At 45.3% G+C, this 20367-nt stretch overlaps 1 protein-coding gene across 1 annotated transcript in view; it reads left to right on the top strand.

The window, feature by feature from the left end:
• Nucleotides 1–20367, top strand: part of LOC141259641 (amine sulfotransferase-like) — a 207349-nt gene that overhangs the window by 10444 nt on the left and 176538 nt on the right. Inside the window, exons 2-3 of the mRNA XM_073675906.1 lie at nucleotides 3806–3974; nucleotides 10084–10292. Of these exons, the coding sequence (XP_073532007.1) occupies nucleotides 3806–3974; nucleotides 10084–10292 (378 nt within the window). The remainder of the gene's footprint in view (nucleotides 1–3805; nucleotides 3975–10083; nucleotides 10293–20367) is intronic.

The raw sequence follows: 20367 nt of genomic DNA, 5'->3' as shown, positions 1-20367 counted from the left end.
TACTGAGCCTCATTTTGACTTGTTTTAAGGACATTACATCAAAGTTGGATCAGCCTGTAGTGTGTTTTTCACTTTAATTTTGGGGGTGACTCCAAATCCAGGCCTCCATTGGTTAATAAATTTGATTTACATTGACGATTTTTGTGTGATTTTGTTGTCAGCACATTCAACTTTGTACAGAACAAAGTATTCAATGAGAATATTTCATTCATTCAGATCTAGGATGTGTTATTTGAGTGTTCCCTTTATTTTTTTGAGCAGTGTATTATACTCTTGCTGCTGCAAGCAAACCTATTCCTTATTGATACTACTGTTAGCTGCTTTTAGAATAGGGACAGGTGCTAGATATCATCAGCTGGAAATGAGTGTTTATATTCTGGTCACATACATATCTTCCACAGTGCATAACTTCATAGATTTTTTCCATGTACTTGTTTACCGATTCATAATTTTTAATGATGATCTGTAAGTAGAAATTGAAAGCAGGCAGAGTCGCTTGCATTCCTTCACAGTTTGGTGGTGCAAAGTACCAAAAAAATCTCTTTTGAAACAGTTAAATTCTATTTTCTATTGTACTATATTACCTCTCTTATCTGAGATTCGTGTATGGGTGACCTATAGCAGTAGGGATAGTGTCTTACAGGCATCTAGTCAGGGATTATTGTATTATACGCCATGCTGAAAATTTTTTTATTTCCTATTGATAAAGCTGTTAGCTGCTTTTAAAATAGGGACAGGTGCTAGATGGTATTATCAGCTGGAAATTAGTGTTCATTCTGGATGTGTTTGATCATGTCTCACACACCACAAGGTAGTAAAATGTTAAAATTACATTTACTGGTGAATGCATTTTTCACTAATGAGAGAAATGCAAAAGTGCAAAAAGCGCATCAAAACACTATGTGTGAACATAGCCCAAGGTGTGGAGAAGCATTTTTGTTTTTGGCAATTTTTTTGCCTTATATATAAGTCATTACCGTGGAAAGAATGTTTATTAACATTTTTCCTGGAAAATCCATTTTACAGTTGAAGCCAGAAGTTTACATACACTATATAAAAAGACACATATGCATGTTTTTCTCAATATCTGACATGAAATCAGAATAAACCTTTCCCATTTTAAGTCAATTAGGATAACTAAAATTTTCAATATTTGCTAAATGCCAGAATAATGAAAGCGAGAGAATGTTCTAAGGCATTTTTATTACTTACTGCAAAGTCAAAAGTTTACATACACTAATATTACTATGCCTTTAAACAATTCTGGACTCCCCATGCGATGAGGTCATGTGTTTAGAAGCTTCTGATAGGCTTTGTGGCAACATCTGTGTTAATTAGAGTCACACCTGTGGATGTATTTTATTGCACACATGAAACACACTGCTTCTTTGTGTAGCAGCATGGGAAAGTCTAGAAAATCAGCCAAGATATCAGAAAGAGAATTGTGGACTTGCACATCCTTGGGTACAATTTCAAGATACCTGAAGGTGCTTCGTTCATCTGTACAATTATATGCAAGTAAAAACAAGGTGGGAATGTCCAGCCATCATATCGCTCAGGAAGGAGATGGGTTCTGTGTCCCAGAGATGAACGTGCTTTGGGCCGACATCTGCATATCAACCCAAGGACAAAAGCAAAAGACCTTGTGAAGATGATCGTGGAAGCTGATAAGATTGTGTCAATATCCACAGTGAAACCAGTACTGTACAAACATGGGCGGAAAGGTCACTCTGCCAGGAAGAAGCCATTACTCCAAAAGAAACATAAAAAAGCCAGATTAATGTTTGCAAATGCACACAGGAACAATAACCTTAATTTTTTGAGACATGTCCTGTGGCTGATGAAACTAAAATTGAACTTTTTGGGCATACTGACCATCGTTATGTTTGGAGGAAAAAGGGAGAAGCCTGGAAGCCTAAAAACACCATCCCAACTGTGAAACATGGAGGTGGCAGCATCATGTTGTGGGGTTGTTTTGCTGCAGGAGGGACTGGTGCATTTCAGAAAATAGATGGCATCATGAGAAAAGAAGATTATGTGGCAATACTGAAGCAACATCTCAAGATATCAACCAGGAAGTTAAAGCTTGGGCGGAAATGGGTCTTCAAAATGGACAATGACCCAAAGTATGCTGCCAAAATGGTAGCAATGTGGATTAAGGATAACAAAGTCAACGTTTTGGAGTGGCCATCACAAAGCTCTGATCTCAGTCCTATTGAAAATTTATGGGCAAAGCTGAAAAGGCAGGTGCGAGCAAGGCGACCTAAAACCTGGATCAATTACACCAGTTTTGTTAGGAGGATTGGGCCCAAATTCCAACCAACTATTGTGAGAAGCTTGTGGAAGGATATCCGAAACGTTTGACCAAGTCATTCAGTTTAAGGACAATGATACCAAATACTAATGATATGTATGTAAACTTTTGACTTTGCAGTAAGTAATAAAAATGCCTTAAAACATTCACTCTCTCTCTCATTATTCTGCCATTTGGCAAATATTAAAAATTATGGTAATCCTAACTGACCTAAAATGGGAAAGGTTTATTCTGATTTCATGTCACATATTGAGAAAAACATGCATATGTGTCTTTTTATATCATTTTTTTTACATTGGGGGCTCGTTACTCAGGTCGAGCACCCGAGCATTACAATTTCCTCAACCCGAGTAACGAGTACCCAAGCATTTTAGTGCTCACTCATCACTAATCACAAGTCCAGAGTCTGTTAAATCTTTCTAAAGGTCTTTTGAAGTCAAGGAAGGGTTCTGATTTGTCTCTCTAGCAATTCTATGAGCAGCTCTCACTGAAATTTTGCTTGGTCTTCCAGATCTTATCTTGACCTTCACTGTTCCTGTTAACTGCCATTTCTTAATTACATTTCAAACTAAGGAAAGGGCAACTTGAAAACGCTTTGCTATCTTCTTATATCATTCTGCTGCTTTGTGGGCCTCCACCATTTTCATTTTCAGAGTGCTAGGCAGCTGCTTAGAAGAACCCATGGCTGCAGCATTTTGGCACAAGGTTAGAGGAGGCTGGAGTTTTATAAAGCTGGGAAATTTGCATTACCTGGCCTTTCCTAATGATGATAGTGAACAAGCCATAACTCTAACAGGCTAATTAAAGTCTGAAAACTTAGTCAAAGTTATCTGAGCATGCAAATCTCAAAGGGTGCCCAAACTTTAGCATAGGCCCATCTTCTTTTTTTTAATTTTTAAAATGGAAAAAAATGACAATATATATATATATTTTTTGGCCTAAAATACAAAGTAAGTGTGCCCACTTTAGCTTTAGGCCTTTTAGAGATCTTTTCATCTTCAACTTGCTTAACTGTTCACAGTAACAACAATTTTGACCAGAAGTGCCCAACCTTTCACATGCCACAGTAGCTCTGCTTTTTTGCTACTGTAAGTACATAAAGATGTTTTTATGACCATAGTAGGTAGGAGTCCCTGCTACAGATTTTACATTTGATCCAAAAGTCCACTTCTGTCACCCAGGACTAAAAGAAATTGTTTGCATTAAAAGTTAATTTTAGATTAAGGGTGATTAATAATTTTAATAGTTCTGTAATAAATCTGCAATGAATCTGCAAATTGATCATTGAGGGGCAGAACAACATCAAATTATTCCAAAATGTTTATAGGTTAAATCAGTCATTTATAAATAAGCATAACCTACTTTGCTCAACAATTTAATTGCTTTCATCTGAACAGAGAAAACACGTTTTCCTATAAGGTAATATAATTTGAATTATTATTACTTTTACTGACCAATACATATTAAAAATATTATATTTTTTACTTGTAGATGGCAACAATGGACCAAGATGCACTTGATGAAGCCTTGAAAGCTTTACGCTTTAAACATAAAGGTATATACTTTGAGACCAATTTTACATCACCTGAAGTTATAGATGATATCGAGCGAATGGAAATTAGGGATGATGATGTATTTCTAGTCACTTACCCAAAATCAGGTACGGACGTTGGTTGATACTTTTCTTATACTATCATTGGGAAAAAATATCATTTTCTTGGAATAGTTTCTTAAAGATAATCTTTTAGAAAGTATATACAGGTGCTTCTCACAAAATTAGAATATCATCTAAAAGTTAATTTATTTCAGTTCTTCAATACAAAAAGTGAAACTCATATATTATATAGAGTCATTACAAACAGAGTGATCTATTTCAATTGTTTATTTCTGTTAATGTTGATGATTATGGCTTACAGCCAATGAAAACACAAAAGTGTTTTTTGATGATATTCTATGCATCTGTAATTATAGTATAAAGCTGAGGAGAAATTAATATAGTTATATGTTAAAATATTAATTAATACATGCTATTCTGTAGGCACACTTTGGACAGAAAATTCTAAGCCTTATATTTAATGAAGGCCATCGAAATAAAAAAGAACAGATTGAAAGCACTTTTGAAAAAGGGATAAATTTACTGTATAAAGCTTAACTTTTATTACATTTTAAATAACCATAACAATACTACTGCCAAAAAAAATAGAAATGCACACAGCACAAAACAAAAACACCAAACAATGGACTCTAAGTTCTGTGGCCCACAAAGAAGTACCACAATAGTATCAATCTATCTCAAGTCTCTATGCATTTCATTGCCACCACTCTATGCGACTCATCAAAAGACTCATATATACAGACCCAATATTAATTGGATTAGAGACACTACAATTTCTTAAAACTAAAGGACAGTATACCCCTATAGGGAAAGGGCCCTCACTATAATGATAATAGATACAGCAACTCGTAGAGTTATCCCATATAGACCATGGCCAGCATATCTTTGTATATTAAATTTTCATAGGTGACACTTTTCATTTACACCAGGGACCCATTTAGAGAATAAATGAATTTATAATGATATTAATAATGAGAAGTGATTTGCAGCAAATCACAAGTATTTCAATGCCGTCAAATGCCCTGAATAAACATGTATAACACTGAGGTCTCCTAGGACTGTATTGAACCCCTATCAAGCTTTTTTAAGAAGCACTCCTCCCATCAAAGTTTTTATCCTCTTAATGTATTGGAATCATCATATTATATGTCACTGTGCTCTTACAATTTCTCCTTTTGACTTTCTACCCAGTTAATTTTCCTGTTTTCCATTAGGCTTATGATATCACGTGATTAAAAACTGACTAGCTGAATCCTTCTAAGCTCTATGTGGAAACAGGAAGTAAATTTTCTCTGCACAAGTCATGAATAGTGTTGAGCATTCCGATACTGTAATATCGGGTATCGGCCGATATTCGCGGTATCGGAGTTCCGATACTGAGTTCCGATACTTTTACAATATCGAATACCGGAATCGGAAGTTCCTATAATGCCTGCGCTCTGCAGTGTCTCTGAAGGATGACAAGCTGGATGGCAGCGCTCAGCTGCGATCCAGCCGGTCATCAGAATGCCATCCCAGTGTGAGAGAATTCTCCTGATTGTTTAAAAGCCGGCGGGCAGTAAAAAGCCGGCGGGCGGTAAAAAGCCGCTGGCTTTTAAACAATCACACAGCCCCATACTGCTTCCCCGCAGCCTCCCACCCCGATCCTCCGGTCCCCTCGCCACCTCCCATCCTGATCGCAAGTTAGGAACGGGCGGGGAGCACAGCACCAAGGAGTGGGGAGCCAAGGACCCGGGCGGGGAAGCCGGCAGTGAAAAGACTTCACCGCCGGCTTTCCCGTTCTGTGCTGCGCTTTCCCGCCGGTTATTTCAAATGAACAGCTGAGGTATCAGATGATGCTGATCAGCTGTTCATTTGAAGTCACCGCGGTGCCCTCAGAGGGTTCATGTGAGATCATGTTTGACTGCATGAACTCACATGAACTTTCCCACGGCCGCACAGGTCAGCCTCACCTCCCAGACCATCAGACCCATCATGATTGGTGTGTGCGGGTGTCTGTGCGATGTCTGTGGGTGTGTGCGGGTGTGAGCGGTGTCTGCGGGTGTGTGCATGCAGGCAGACATAGGCCGATGTGACATTACTACTCCCATCGGCCTATGTCTGTCCCCCATCCACTCGTGCCAGCAGGATCAGCTCGATGGGAGCAGTAGTTCCCATCAGCCTGATCCTGCTATTTAAACTGCCCCATGTGTTATTTTTGCCCCTATACGTGTTTTTTTAGGCCCCCATATTTTTTTTTTGTTTTTGGTCCCCAATAAATTTTAAATACATGACATTGGTGGCCAGTGGTTACCTAAAATAAATTAGTTTATACATTACCTGTCCCCGCCGATCGCCACCTAAAATAAAGTAAAAAATAAAAAACTACACCTATACTCACCTAGACACCCAATTCCCCAAGCCATCGATCTCCTGTAATAAAATATAAAATAATAAACCACAACCTTATCCTTACCCCTCCGTAGTAGTCCACGAGTGTCCCACGATGATCTCCAGTTTAGAGCAGCCACATAAAATGTGACCGCTCTGAACCGCTGCCGCCACTAGAATGATGGGGCCGTAAAGCAGCCCCGTCATTGCATAAGTGGGTTCGCCGGAGTTCAGGCAGCGCTGCTCCGGTCAGCTCCTTTACGGCCCTGCTGTACCGTGAGAAATTCCCACGGTACAGCAGTGCCGTAAAGGAGGTCTCCGGACCTGCGCTGACTGAATGCACTCCGGTGACCTCAGTCAGTGGCTCACGCTGCCGGGAGCGGACGTGTTCCCGGCAGTGTGAGCTTACAGCAGCCATGCACAGCTGTCACCATCTCCAGATGTGACAGCTGTGCATGGGAGATCAGCGCAGGAACGTGGACAGGTAACTATTTTTTTTTTAGTAAACTAAGAATTAAATAAAATGGTGTGCTTTATTTCAAATAAATTATTTTTTTCTGGGTGTAGTGTGTGTTTTTTCTTTTTAACACTTTGTAGGTTAGTAATGGGGGTGTCTTATAGATGCCCATGATTACTAACCTGGGCTTCATGGCAGCTGGCACTGACATGAACCCCAACCCTATTACCCCCTGCCACCGCACCAGGGCAGCATGGAAGATCGAGGCTAAGTGCCAGAATTGGCACATCCTATGGATGCGCCATTTCTGGGGCGGCTGACGGCTGGTGTTCCTAGCCTGGGAGGGGGCCAATATTCATGGCACCCTTCCTGGGCTATTAATATCAGCCCCCAGCTGTCTGCCTAGCCTTTGCTAGCTATTAAAATAGGGGGGACCCCATGTCATTTTTTTGGGGGGTCTCCCATTTTAATAGCTAGTAAAGGCTAGGTATTCAGCTGGGGGCTGATATTAGTAGCCTGGGAAGCTCCGTGGGTATTACCCCCTTCCCAGGCTTCAAACATCTGCCCCAGCTGTCTTCTTAACCTCCACTAGAGACTAAAATTATGGGGGATCCCAAGCCAATTTTTTTTTTTAATAAATCCTTTATTTTAACACTAAATGACACTTGAGGGGTTAATAAAGATGCAGTCCCTAAATTATTATTTATTTTTTAATTAATTTTTCCCAAAAATTTTGACGTGGGCTTTGCCATATTTTTGTATGCCAGCCAGGTACAGCATCCAGGAACGGGCTGCCCCCAACTCCCAGCTGCCTTTTTGTTCCTGGCCGGACACAACAATATAGGGAAGCCCTTTTTTTAAATTATTTCATGAATTTCATGAAATAAGTTTAAAAAAAAAAAAAATACGTGGGGCTTCGCCCTATTTTTGTGTCCAGCCAGATACAACTAAGCAGCTGGGAGCTGGAATCCACAGCGCAGGGTGGCTCAAGCTTTGTGGGCCCCCCCTGCTGCGAAATGCAGTCCACAGCCACCCCAGAAAATGTTGCGTTCATAGAAGCACTATCTTCTGGCGCTGTATCCAGCTCATCCAGGGCCCTGGTGCGGTGGATCACTGGGTAATAAAGGGGGTAGGGCCAACTTTGTATTATCCGCTGGCCCTAAGCCCGAAACTCATGGGGTCACGCCAATATGAGACATGAACGCCATGAATTTCTAGTAAAGTATTTAAAAAAAACACAACACCCAGAATAAAGTCATTTAATTGAAATAAACACACAATTCTTTATTGTTCAAAATTAAACTCTACTTACCGTCACGCCCATTCCAGCTGAAGCCAACGATCTCCTGCAATAAAAGTATAATAATGAAGCAACATCATCCTTACCTTTCCATGGTTCCCAGGACAGCTTCAGCTCTACTACATTCACATGACAGGCTGGATGGCAGCAGAAAGCTGCCATCCAGCCTGTCATCCTGCAGACACTGAGAAGCGCAGGCATGCTTGCGCTCCTCAGTGTCTGGCTGTGACGGCATCCCGATGAGCCGACAATGAACTCAGCTCACCTCATGCACGTCACTGGCAGCGTGGGAGAATTCTCCTGCGCATGAGGTGAGCGTGAGAGACTCGGCTCATCTGGATGCCGTCACAGCCTGACACTGAGGAGCGCAAGCATGCCTGCGCTTCTCAGTGTCTGCGGGATGACAGGCTGGATGGCAGCTTTCTGCTGCGATCCAGCCTGTCATCTCGATGTAGCAGAGCTGGAGCTGTCCTGGGAACCATCGAAAGGTAAGGATGATGTTTGTTTATTATTTTTCTTTTATTGCAGGAGATCGTTGGCTTCAGCTGGAATGGGCGTGATGGTAGGTATGGTTTAATTTAGAACAATAAAGAATTGTGTGTTTATTTCAATTAAAGGACTTTATTCTGGGTGTTGTGTTTTTTTTAAATACTTTACTAGAAATTCATTGTGGTCACGTCTAATATTGGTGTGACCCCATGAATTTCGGGCTTAGGGCCAGCTGATAATACCAAGCTGGCCCTAACCACTTTATTACCCAGTGAGCCACCGCACCAGGGCCCTGGATGAGTTGGGTACAGCGCCAGAAGATGGCACTTCTATGAACGCAACATTTTCCGGGGTGGCTGTGGACTGCAATTTGCAGCTGGGGGGGGCAGAAAGCTTGGCCCTCCCTGCACTGCAGATTCCAGTCCCCAGCTGCCTAGTTGTACCTGGCTGGACACAAAAATAGGGTGAAGTCCCACGTATTTTTTTTTTAATTATTTCAAGAAATTCCTGAAATAATTAAGAAAAAAAGGGCTTCCCTATATTGTTGTGTCCAACCAGGTACAAATAGGCAGCTGGTGGTTGGGGGCAGCCCGTTCCTGCCTGCTGTACCTCGCTGGACACAAATATAGTGCGAAGCCCCACGTCAATTTTTTTTAAATTATTTCAGGAAATTCCTGAAATAATTAAAAAAAAATTGATGTGGGGCTTCGCCCTATATTTGTGTCCAGCCAGGTACAGCAGGCAGGAATGGGCTGCCCCCAACCACCAGATGCCTATTTGTACCAGTTCGCCCCCATCAGTTCGCCCCCAGGTACATTTCACCCCCAGGAAGATTCGCCCCGCACATTTCACCCCCGACAGTTTAGCCCCCGGATCGGGGCGAACTGTGGGCGATATGTGCGGGGGTGAAATGTGTGGGGGCAAAACATCATGGGGGCCAAATGCTGGGGACGAAATGTGCGGGGGCGAAATGTACTCGGGGGCGAATTGCTGGGTGCGAAACATCCAATTCCCTCAGAATATATACTAAACGCAAATTGAATAGTAACACCAGTTATGAAATATCTCATATGCCTCTCCCTAGCCTTAAATCAAATTTACTGCATTCATTCATTCTTATAGTGTATTAATTTATTTATTGCACAAATCCCTTGGTATCAGTGCTTTAATAACAACTTTGAAGTATAATTAATTTAATGCACAGGTCCCTAAGTGTCAGTGCATTATAAAAAAAACTATCAGGATAATCCACTAGTATAACTCAGCTAGTTGTGGCATGCCTTCACAATTCATCTGCCACATTGCCGCAGGTGCTGTAACCTTATGCATAGCTGATCCCTGCTCTCAGCATTATATAGCATCCCAAGTGCACGTCTAATACATAACCCTGTCCTATAGTATAGGCAAAGGTTGACCATGGAACACAGAAGGTGCATCCCACATGCACATTATAGTAGTAGATATTCATAGTAGAAAGCTGAGGAGAAAATAATATGTTTTGCAAGTTAAAATGTTAATTAATACATGCTATTCTGCAGGCACAATTTGGACACAGCAAATTCTAAGCCTAATATTTAATGAAGGCCATCGAAACAGAACAGAACAGATTGAACTCATTAAAAGAGTGCCGTGGATTGAGTATAACTTTTCCAACACTGACTTCAACAGCCGTCCATCTCCTCGTCTTTTCACATCTCATCTGCCTTATTATCTAATGCCTAAAGATCTGAGGATCAGGAAGGGAAAAGTAAATCACATAAGTATTCTCTTACAATATTTATTATATTAATTCTTTAATAGATGATTTTAAAATATTGGTGCTTTGGAAAGTTTTAGGGTAAAAAAAACAACATTAAAATTATTTCCTAGAATTTCTATTTATTTTAGTGACACTTGCTCACCAGCAACAGTCTGGGCATGACAAATAATAAAATAAGTATGCATGGAAAAAAAACACAAGGCAGGGGCAGGAAACAAAGTTCTTATAGCAATTATTTTTCCTAGTGTAGCTTATTCTCTTAGAAATATGGAGTAGAGATGAGCGTTGTTCTACTCTAACTGTTCGCCAATCTCAAATTCGAGCTGTTTTGGGCGGTGTTCGAGCCGTTCGGCGAACATGAACGATTTGAGAAAAATTCGGCTGTTCGAGGTTATGTTCGATAACTGTTCGTGCACCAAAATCATAACTGGATTTTTTCTCAGTAATGATGAAAATTAATGTTAATACGCAGTTTGAGTGTACAGCGGGGTGGGGGGAGGGGCAGGGGATGGATCTCTGCAGGAATAATGAAGATCTCCATTTTTTTTTCTCTTTCCCGCATTTGCAGTGGGGAGGTGCAATCTGTCAGCCTATCAGCAGCGCACACACGGAGCGAAGTGCTTTTTTTCACACAAGCAAGGGCATGTGTCATTGGCAGTGTATGTCACATGTCCTTGCCCTATAAGACCAAGCCATTTTCCCCGTCGCCACCATTTTCTCACTGCTGCAGCTGCGTGTTAGACGGCACCGCTGTTGCTGTGTGCGCTATACCTTGTTAATTTCAAGCCAATTTTCGCACAAATCTACAGATAGCTTGGGAGTAGGGAATAGTTGTGATTGCAGTACTTTTAAGGACTAGGTTACAGCATTTCCTACGACTTTTATCAGGCAGGTCTGTGCTCTTAATTAGATAGATTGTGGGAGTTAAGACTAATTGTAATTGCAGTCCTTTTCAGGACTAGGTTACATCAGTTCCTATCAGTTTTTGCCAGGCAGGTCTGTGCCAGTGCTGTGCAAGTTTTTTCACAGCATTTGGCTGAATCTAGCAAAGCTAATCCTTTTTGGCCTATAGCAGAGTGTGTTAGTCAGTGGAGTAGCCTACCTGTGTATAGAATACCAATTTTTTTACTGCACCTAGTGAAGTAAAATCTTTTGGGCATAGCATCATTCTATTAGTCCATCTATACTGACCTCCATCAGGTTGCAAATTGAATATAATTTTTTTCTGCATCTAGCTCTGAAAAAATATTTGGGCTTCTAGCAGTGTGTGGGACGTGTTCTATTAGTCCATCTATACTGACCTCCATCAGGTTGCAAACTGAATATAATTTTTTTCTGCATCTAGCTCTGAAAAAATATTTGGCCTTCTAGCAGTGTGTGGGACTTTCTCTATTAGTCCATCTATACTGACCTCCATCAGGTTGCAAATTCAAAATAATTTTTTGTCTGCATCTAGCTCTGAAAAAATATTTGGCCTTCTAGCAGTGTGTGGGACTTTCTCTATTAGTCCATCTATACTGACCTCCATCAGGTTGCAAACTGAATATAATTTTTTTCTGCATCTACCTCTGAAAAAATATTTGGGCTTCTAGCTGTGTGTGGGACTTGTTCTATTAGTCCATCTATACTGACCTCCATCAGGTTGCAAATTCAAAATAATTTTTATCTGCATCTACCTCTGAAAAAATATTTGGCCTTCTAGCAGTGTGTGGGACTTTCTCTATTAGTCCATCTATACTGACCTCCATCAGGTTGCAAACTGAATATAATTTTTATCTGCATCTACCTCTGAAAAAATATTTGGCCTTCTAGCAGTGTGTGGGACTTTCTCTATTAGTCCATCTATACTGACCTCCATCAGGTTGCAAATTGAATATAATTTTTTTCTGCATCTAACCCAGCCAATAGTTTTGGCCTAATACCACAGTTTGGCCACTCAGCTCTGCTCGGTTCCCATCCATTGTTTTTTTGTGCAAACAACTCCAGAGTTGTGAATTAGTTAACCACCAAAATGAGTGGAAAAAGGCCTGCTGCTGGTGGAAAGGGGAATAGGCGTGTTGGGAAGGGGAAAAAAGGTTGTGTCCGTGGGGTAGGTGTTAAAGCAACAGTAACATCTGCAGAAGAAAGACCATCTTCCAGCCAAACTAAAATGTCTACTTCTTTTAGCGGACAATGTGATAAGATCCCTTTCTTACGGCCACGCCAATCGCTACAAATTCCAGATGAGGCACAAAAACAGCAGGTGCTTTAACGGATATCAAGTGCTCCTTTAAGTGGGCTCTCCTCCACATCAACTTCAACATCACAAACACTCCAGTCCTCAAAGGTGTCACCCCAGTCGCACTTGCTTCCTCACAGCTCCCAAATCTCCAGCTGCCCGTCTGAGTATGAGGTAGAACAGATGGTTGAGTCTGCAGAGCTGTTTACTCATACTATAGCCTGGGAATCAGAGGTCGACTCCAGCGCTTCTGTGAATCCAGACGAGGAAATGATCTGCACTGATGCCCAGAATCTTTATGAGTCGGATCCAGGACCAGATGCAGAAGGTTCTGACCATAATGTAGACCAGGGGTCTCAAACTCGGCTGGGTATATGGGCCGCACATGGAAAAAATTAGAATTTGGGGGGCCGCATTCTTTGTTCAATGTGACATTTTTAGTGATACCATTTTTTTTGAATACACCTTTTGAACATTTTTGCCGTGTTTATTTTTTTATGGCTTGGGTCGTTATGGATGTGGCGATAATAAACGTGCACTTTTTTGTGTTTACTTTAGTTTACATATAAAACAGCATTTTTAGTGCCCAATATTTTTTCATGCTTTATTTTATTTTTTATTTTTTTTACAATTTTATTTCCCCCAATTGGCCACATACAGTAATATTGTCTTACAATTAGCATCATATAGTAATAATGGAAAACATCTTGTAGTAATGTTCCCCATCCAAGTCCCCATCTTGTACTAATGTGCCCCATCCAGGTCCCCATCCTGTGGCTATGTGCCCCATCCAGGTCCCCATCCTGTGGCTATGTGCCCTATCCAGGTCCCCATCTTGTGGCTATGTACCCCATCCAGGTCTCCATCTTGTGGCTATGTACCCCATCCAGGTCCCCATCCTGTGGCTATGTGTCCCATCCAGGTCCCCATCTTGTGGCTATGTACCCCATCCAGGTCTCCATCTTGTGGCTATGTACCCCATCCAGGTCCCCATCCTGTGGCTATTTGCCCCATCCAGATCCCCATCCTGTGGCAATGTTCCCGATCCAGGTCCCCATCTTGTGTCTATGTTCCCCATCCTGGCGCCCATCTTGTACTAATGTGCCTCATCCAGGTCCCCATCTTGTGGCTATGTGCCCCATCCAGGTCCCCTCTTGTGGCTATGTGCCCCATCCAGGTCCCCTCTTGTGGCTATGTGCCCCATCCAGGTCCCCTCTTGTGGCTATGTGCCCCATCCAGGTCCCCTCTTGTGGCTATGTGCCCCATCCAGGTCCCCTCTTGTGGCTATGTGCCCCATCCAGGTCCCCTCTTGTGGCTATGTGCCCCATCCAGGTCCCCTCTTGTGGCTATGTGCCCCATCCAGGTCCCCTCTTGTGGCTATGTGCCCCATCCAGGTCCCCTCTTGTGGCTATGTGCCCCATCCAGGTCCCCTCTTGTGGCTATGTGCCCCATCCAGGTCCCCATCCTGTGGCTATGTGCCCTATCCAGGTCCCCATCTTGTGGCTATGTACCCCATCCAGGTCTCCATCTTGTGGCTATGTACCCCATCCAGGTCCCCATCCTGTGGCTATGTGTCCCATCCAGGTCCCCATCTTGTGGCTATGTACCCCATCCAGGTCTCCATCTTGTGGCTATGTACCCCATCCAGGTCCCCATCCTGTGGCTATTTGCCCCATCCAGATCCCCATCCTGTGGCAATGTTCCCGATCCAGGTCCCCATCTTGTGTCTATGTTCCCCATCCTGGCGCCCATCTTGTACTAATGTGCCTCATCCAGGTCCCCATCTTGTGGCTATGTGCCCCATCCAGGTCCCCTCTTGTGGCTATGTGCCCCATCCAGGTCCCCTCTTGTGGCTATGTGCCCCATCCAGGTCCCCTCTTGTGGCTATGTGCCCCATCCAGGTCCCCTCTTGTGGCTATGTGCCCCATCCAGGTCCCCTCTTGTGGCTATGTGCCCCATCCAGGTCCCCTCTTGTGGCTATGTGCCCCATCCAGGTCCCCTCTTGTGGCTATGTGCCCCATCCAGGTCCCCTCTTGTGGCTATGTGCCCCATCCAGGTCCCCTCTTGTGGCTATGTGCCCCATCCTGGCGCCCATCTTGTACTAATGTGCCTCATCCAGGTCCCCATCTTGTGGCTATGTGCCCCATCCAGGTCCCCTCTTGTGGCTATGTGCCCCATCCAGGTCCCCTCTTGTGGCTATGTGCCCCATCCAGGTCCCCTCTTGTGACTATGTGCCCCATCCAGGTCCCCTCTTGTGGCTATGTGCCCCATCCAGGTCCCCTCTTGTGGCTATGTGCCCCATCCAGGTCCCCTCTTGTGGCTATGTGCCCCATCCAGGTCCCCTCTTGTGGCTATGTGCCCCATCCAGGTCCCCTCTTGTGGCTATGTGCCCCATCCAGGTCCCCTCTTGTGGCTATGTGCCCCATCCAGGTCCCCTCTTGTGGCTATGTTCCCCATCCTGGCGCCCATCTTGTACTAATGTGCCTGATCCAGGTCCCCATCTTGTGGCTATGTGCCCCATCCAGGTCCCCTCTTGTGGCTATGTGCCCCATCCAGGTCCCCTCTTGTGGCTATGTGCCCCATCCAGGTCCCCTCTTGTGACTATGTGCCCCATCCAGGTCCCCTCTTGTGGCTATTTGCCCCATCCAGGTCCCCTCTTGTGGCTATGTGCCCCATCCAGGTCCCCTCTTGTGGCTATGTGCCCCATCCAGGTCCCCTCTTGTGGCTATGTGCCCCATCCAGGTCCCCTCTTGTGGCTATGTGCCCCATCCAGGTCCCCTCTTGTGGCTATGTGCCCCATCCAGGTCCCCTCTTGTGGCTATGTGCCCCATCCAGGTCCCCTCTTGTGGCTATGTGCCCCATCCAGGTCCCCTCTTGTGGCTATGTGCCCCATCCAGGTCCCCTCTTGTGGCTATGTGCCCCATCCAGGTCCCCTCTTGTGGCTATGTGCCCCATCCAGGTCCCCTCTTGTGGCTATGTGCCCCATCCAGCTCCCCTCTTGTGGCTATGTGCCCCATCCAGGTCCCCTCTTGTGGATATGTGCCCCATCCAGGTCCCCATCCTGTGGCTATGTGCCCCATCCAGGTCCACATCCTGTGGCTATGTGCCCCATCCAGGTCCACATCCTGTGGCTATGTGCCCCATCCAGGTCCACATCTTGTAGCTATGTGCCCCATCCAGGTCCCCTCTTGTGGCTATGTGCCCCATCCAGGTCCCCTCTTGTGGCTATGTGCCCCATCCAGGTCCCCTCTTGTAGCTATGTGCCCCATCCAGGTCCCCTCTTGTGGCTCTGTGCCCCATCCAGGTCCCCATCCTGTGGCTATGTGCCCCATCCAGGTCCCCTCGTGGCTATGTGCCCCATCCAGGTCCCCATCCTGTGGCTATGTGCCCCATCCAGGTCCCCTCTTGTGGCTATGTGCCCCATCCAGGTCCCCATCCTGTGGCTCTGTGCCCCATCCAGGTCCCCATCCTGTGGCTATGTGCCCCCTGTGCTGTTCTTCACACACATAAAATAGAAAAAAAAGTTGATTCTCACCTATCCTCCGTTCCCTCGGCGTCCTTCCTGCAGATGTGGCCCGCAGGCACCACAGAGTCAGACCCCTTGACGATCCCGACCTGGTCCAGGAGGAGCCGCCGACAGCAGCGCTGCATTGCCGCACAGAGACTGTTTCCCAGCACTGCATTTCCAATGCCAGCCGCTGGCCAATCAGAGGCCAGCAGCTGATATCTGCATATGGCAATGACATCATACTCGCTGCGCCGACACGCAGATATCAGCTGCTGGCCTCTGATTGGCCGGCGGCTGGCATTGGAAATGCAGTGCTGGGAAACAGTCTCTGTGCGGCAATGCAGTGCTGCTGTCGGCGGCTCCTCCTGGACAAGGTCGGGATCATCAAGGGGTCTGTGCCTGCGGGCCGCATAAAGCAGCCTCAGGGGCCGCATGCGGCCCGCGGGCCGCGTGTTTGAGACCCCTGATGTAGACCCTCATTCCCAAACTGTAACTCCTGTTGGTGGAGACAATGAGGAAGACGATGATGAGACTCAAATACCTGATTGGAGCGACAACTTTAGTTTTTTGTCAGGGCAGGAACAGGTTGGCTCTGAGGACGACGGGTGTGATAACGCACAGGTTGATGATGATGAGGTTGGAGATCCCACTTACTGTCAACCCACAGTCAGCCAAGAGATGAGGTCAGCAGAGGAGGTGGAGGAAGATGCTAGTGACGACGAGGTCAGGTTGCGCCTTCCTGGACAGAGACATAGTACTGGAAGCACGTCAACAACTGCATTCTCAAACACAACTCTGCCTCTCACCACAAGTCGTGGTGGCTCTTCAGGTCGCATGGGTGCTAAGCCTTGCATAGCCTGGGCATTTTTTCAGATCGATAAAGAAGACACAACTCGTGTTATCTGTAACATTTGTCAGCAAAAGCTAAGTAGAGGCCAAAAAATACATAGTTTGAATACTTCATGCATGAACCGGCACATGGACATGAAGCATAAGTTGCAGTGGGAAGCTCTTGGCTACAGAAATGCTGCCTTTCCGCCTGGTGGACACAGAGGATTTTCGAGACCTTATGTCCGTTGCAGTGCCCCAGTACCAGATGCCCAGTCGGCACTACTTCTCAAAGAAAGGTGTGCCTGCGCTCCACCAGCATGTCGCACACAACATCACCGCTTCTTTGAGAAACTCTGTGTGTGACAGGGTGCATTTCACCACAGACACTTGGACAAGTAGGCATGGACAGGGGCGTTACATGTCGCTGACTGGGCACTGGGTAACTATGGTGACAGCAGGACAAGGGGCTGCTGTCCAAGTCTTGCCGTCCCCACGAGTTGTGCGTCAATCCTCTTTATGTCAAAGTTGGTCCACTGCTTCTGCCTCCTCAACCTCCTCTCGGTCTTCCACCTGCACCCAAAGCCTGTCTGGTCATGCCACAAGCTTTCTAACTCGGCAGAAGGGATCCTGCACACCTCCTTACTATGCTGGCAGTAGGGCTCAACATCATCAGGCGGTTTTTACTTTGAAATGTCTGGGAAATGTGAGTCACACAGCTGAGGAGTTGTGGTCAGCTCTGGAGAACCAATTTCATGAATGGTTGTCTCCACTGGACCTGAAACCAGGGAAGGCCGTGTGCGACAATGCTGTAAACCTGGGTGCGGCCCTTCGCCGGGGCAATGTCACACACGTGCCTGTATGGCTCACGTGTTGAACCTGGTTGTCCAGCAATTTTTAGCCCACTATCCCAGACTAGATGGCCTTCTGCAGAGGGCACGGTCGCTGTGTGCTCACTTCCGCCGTTCGCATCCCGCAGCTCAGCGACTTACATCTCTACAGAAGTCGTTGGGCCTGCCACTTCACCGGCTAAAATGCGATGTGCCTACCCGGTGGAATTCAACTCTGCACATGTTGCAGCGACTGTGGCAGCACCGACAAGCCCTGGTGCAATACGTTCTGACGTATAGCCTGGGACAACGAGATCCAGAGGTGGGGCAAATCATGCTGGAGGAGTGGTCTCAGATCAGGGACCTATGCACCCTTCTGCACAGTTTTGAAATGGCGACGAAGATGTTTAGTGCTGACGATGCCATTATCAGCATGACTATTCCGGTGATTTACATGCTGGATCACATGTTAAACAGAATTCGGAGTCAGGTGGTGGCACAAGAGGAGGTGGAGGAAGTAGAGGAGGAGGAGTTGTATGCGGAAGGGCTAACATCTGCAAGGTCCAGACGGTCGGCAGCACCAAGGCGGCAGGCATGTGAGGGTGGGGGAGATGGTTTTACCAGGGTGCATGGTAGCAGCCAAACTAGTGAGGAAGGTGCAGGAGCCCAGGAAGAAGTGGAGGACGAACTGATGGAAGACTCATCAGATGAGGGAAACCTTGATCACATTTCTGTTGTGCGAGGTTGGGGGGAGAGGGCAGAGGAAGGAAGCATGATTGTTACCTCGCCACCAACACAACAGAGACTTGGTGCTCCTGGATGCGCAACACACATGAGTGCCTTCTTGCTGCACTACCTGCAACATGACCCTCGAATTGTGAGAATTAGAAATAATCCTGACTACTGGGTTGCCACACTGTTAGATCCCCGGTAGAAAAGTAAATTTGCAGAAATTATTCCTGCCATAGAAAGGGATGCACGCATGCAGGAGTATCAGCAGAGACTGTTGCAGAATCTTACATGTGCTTTTCCACAAAACACCAGTGGTGCACGTAGTGAATCTCACAGTTCCAACTTGCCCACCGTGGGACCGTCAAGTGTTCAGCACTCAAACCGTAACAGAACCACAGTATCTGCTGGTAACATCAATTTTGCGGAATCAATTCACCACTTTTTTAGCCCATCCTTTGCAAGGCCACAGGAGACAAGAAGTCTGACACATAGTCAACGCCTAGAGACGATGGTACAGGAGTATCTCCAAGTAAACATTGAAGCCATTATTGTGTCACTGGACCCTTGCTCTTTTTGGGCTTCCAATCTGGATAAATGGCCGGAGCTAGCCACTTACGCCTTGGAGATCTTGTCATGCCCCGCAGCCAGCGTTCTGTCTGAACGTGTTTTCAGCGCTGCTGGTGGTGTGCTGACAGATAAGCGCACGCGGCTCTCCACTGATAATGTAGACAGACTCACGTTCATAAAGATGAACAAATCATGGATCCGAAACGACTTTTCTACCCCTGTGTTATCCTGGGGAGAGTAAAAGCTTGATGATTGGTTAAAATCACCCTACCAACCGTTTTAAGCTTTCAAATTACTAATCATGTTTATCTGTATCTTGACTGGAAAATAATTTGGGCTTTGTAGCAGTGTGCAGCACTGATCCTATTAGGCCATCTATACTAAGCTCCACCAGATTTAAAATTAATAATAATATTTAGCTGAATCTAGCCCGGAAAATAATTTTGGGGCTCCGAGATGCGCAAGACACATAAGTGCCTTCTTGCTGCACTACCTGCAACATGACCCTCATATTGTCAGAATTCGAAGTAATCATGACTACTGGGTTGCCACACTCTTAGATCCCCCAAACGTTTCGATCAACCTTTTCATTTTAATAAAGACCAAAAAAATGGTCATTTTTGAAATTATAAGCATTAGCAGGTTATTAGAAACTGAAATCAAACAGTTTTCAACTCAAAACTTTATTCTAGGTGATGTTACATTTTCACATAGAACCCCTTGTTCGAAAGGAGCTTCTGAACTCTCTCGTCCATTGAATTTGTCAGGTTTTGGATGGTTTCTGCTTCAATTGTTTTGCATGAGGACAGAATACCCTCCCAGAGCTGTTGCTTAGATGTGAACTGCCTCCCGCCATCATAGACACTCCTTTTGATGATGCTCCAGAGGTTCTGAATGGGGTAGAGGTCAGGGGAGCATGGGGGTCACACCATAAGTTTGTCCCCTTTTATGCCCATATCAGCCAGAGATGCAGATGTTTTATGTGCAGCATGAGATGGTGCATTATCATGCAAAAAAATGATCTTGCTGTGAAATACACGGTTCTTCTTCTTGAACCATGGCAGGAAGTGCTGTTTGAGAAAATCCACATACATTATGGAGTTCATCTTTAGCGCCTTCAGGGATCCTAAAGGGGCCGACAATCTCTCTCCCCATGATTCCAGCCCAAAACATTACTCCACCTCCTCCTTGTTGGCGCTGTAGCCGTGTTTGCGTGGGGTGTCCATCAACCAGCCATCCTCCACTCCATCCATCTGGACCATCGAGCGCTGCACGGCACTCATCCGTGAACAAAACAGTTTTGAAATCAGTCTTCATGTAATGTTTGGCCCACTGGAGCCGTTTCTGCTTGTGTGAAGTGGATAGAGGAGGCCGACAGGA

Source organism: Phyllobates terribilis, unplaced genomic scaffold, assembly GCF_046119375.1.
Source record: "Phyllobates terribilis strain yellow unplaced genomic scaffold, ASM4611937v1 Scaffold_3__8_contigs__length_932513732, whole genome shotgun sequence".
Taxonomy (NCBI): Eukaryota; Metazoa; Chordata; class Amphibia; order Anura; family Dendrobatidae; genus Phyllobates; species Phyllobates terribilis.
Note: the sequence above shows the minus strand (reverse complement) of the source record. Positions and strands in the feature narration are given on the sequence as shown.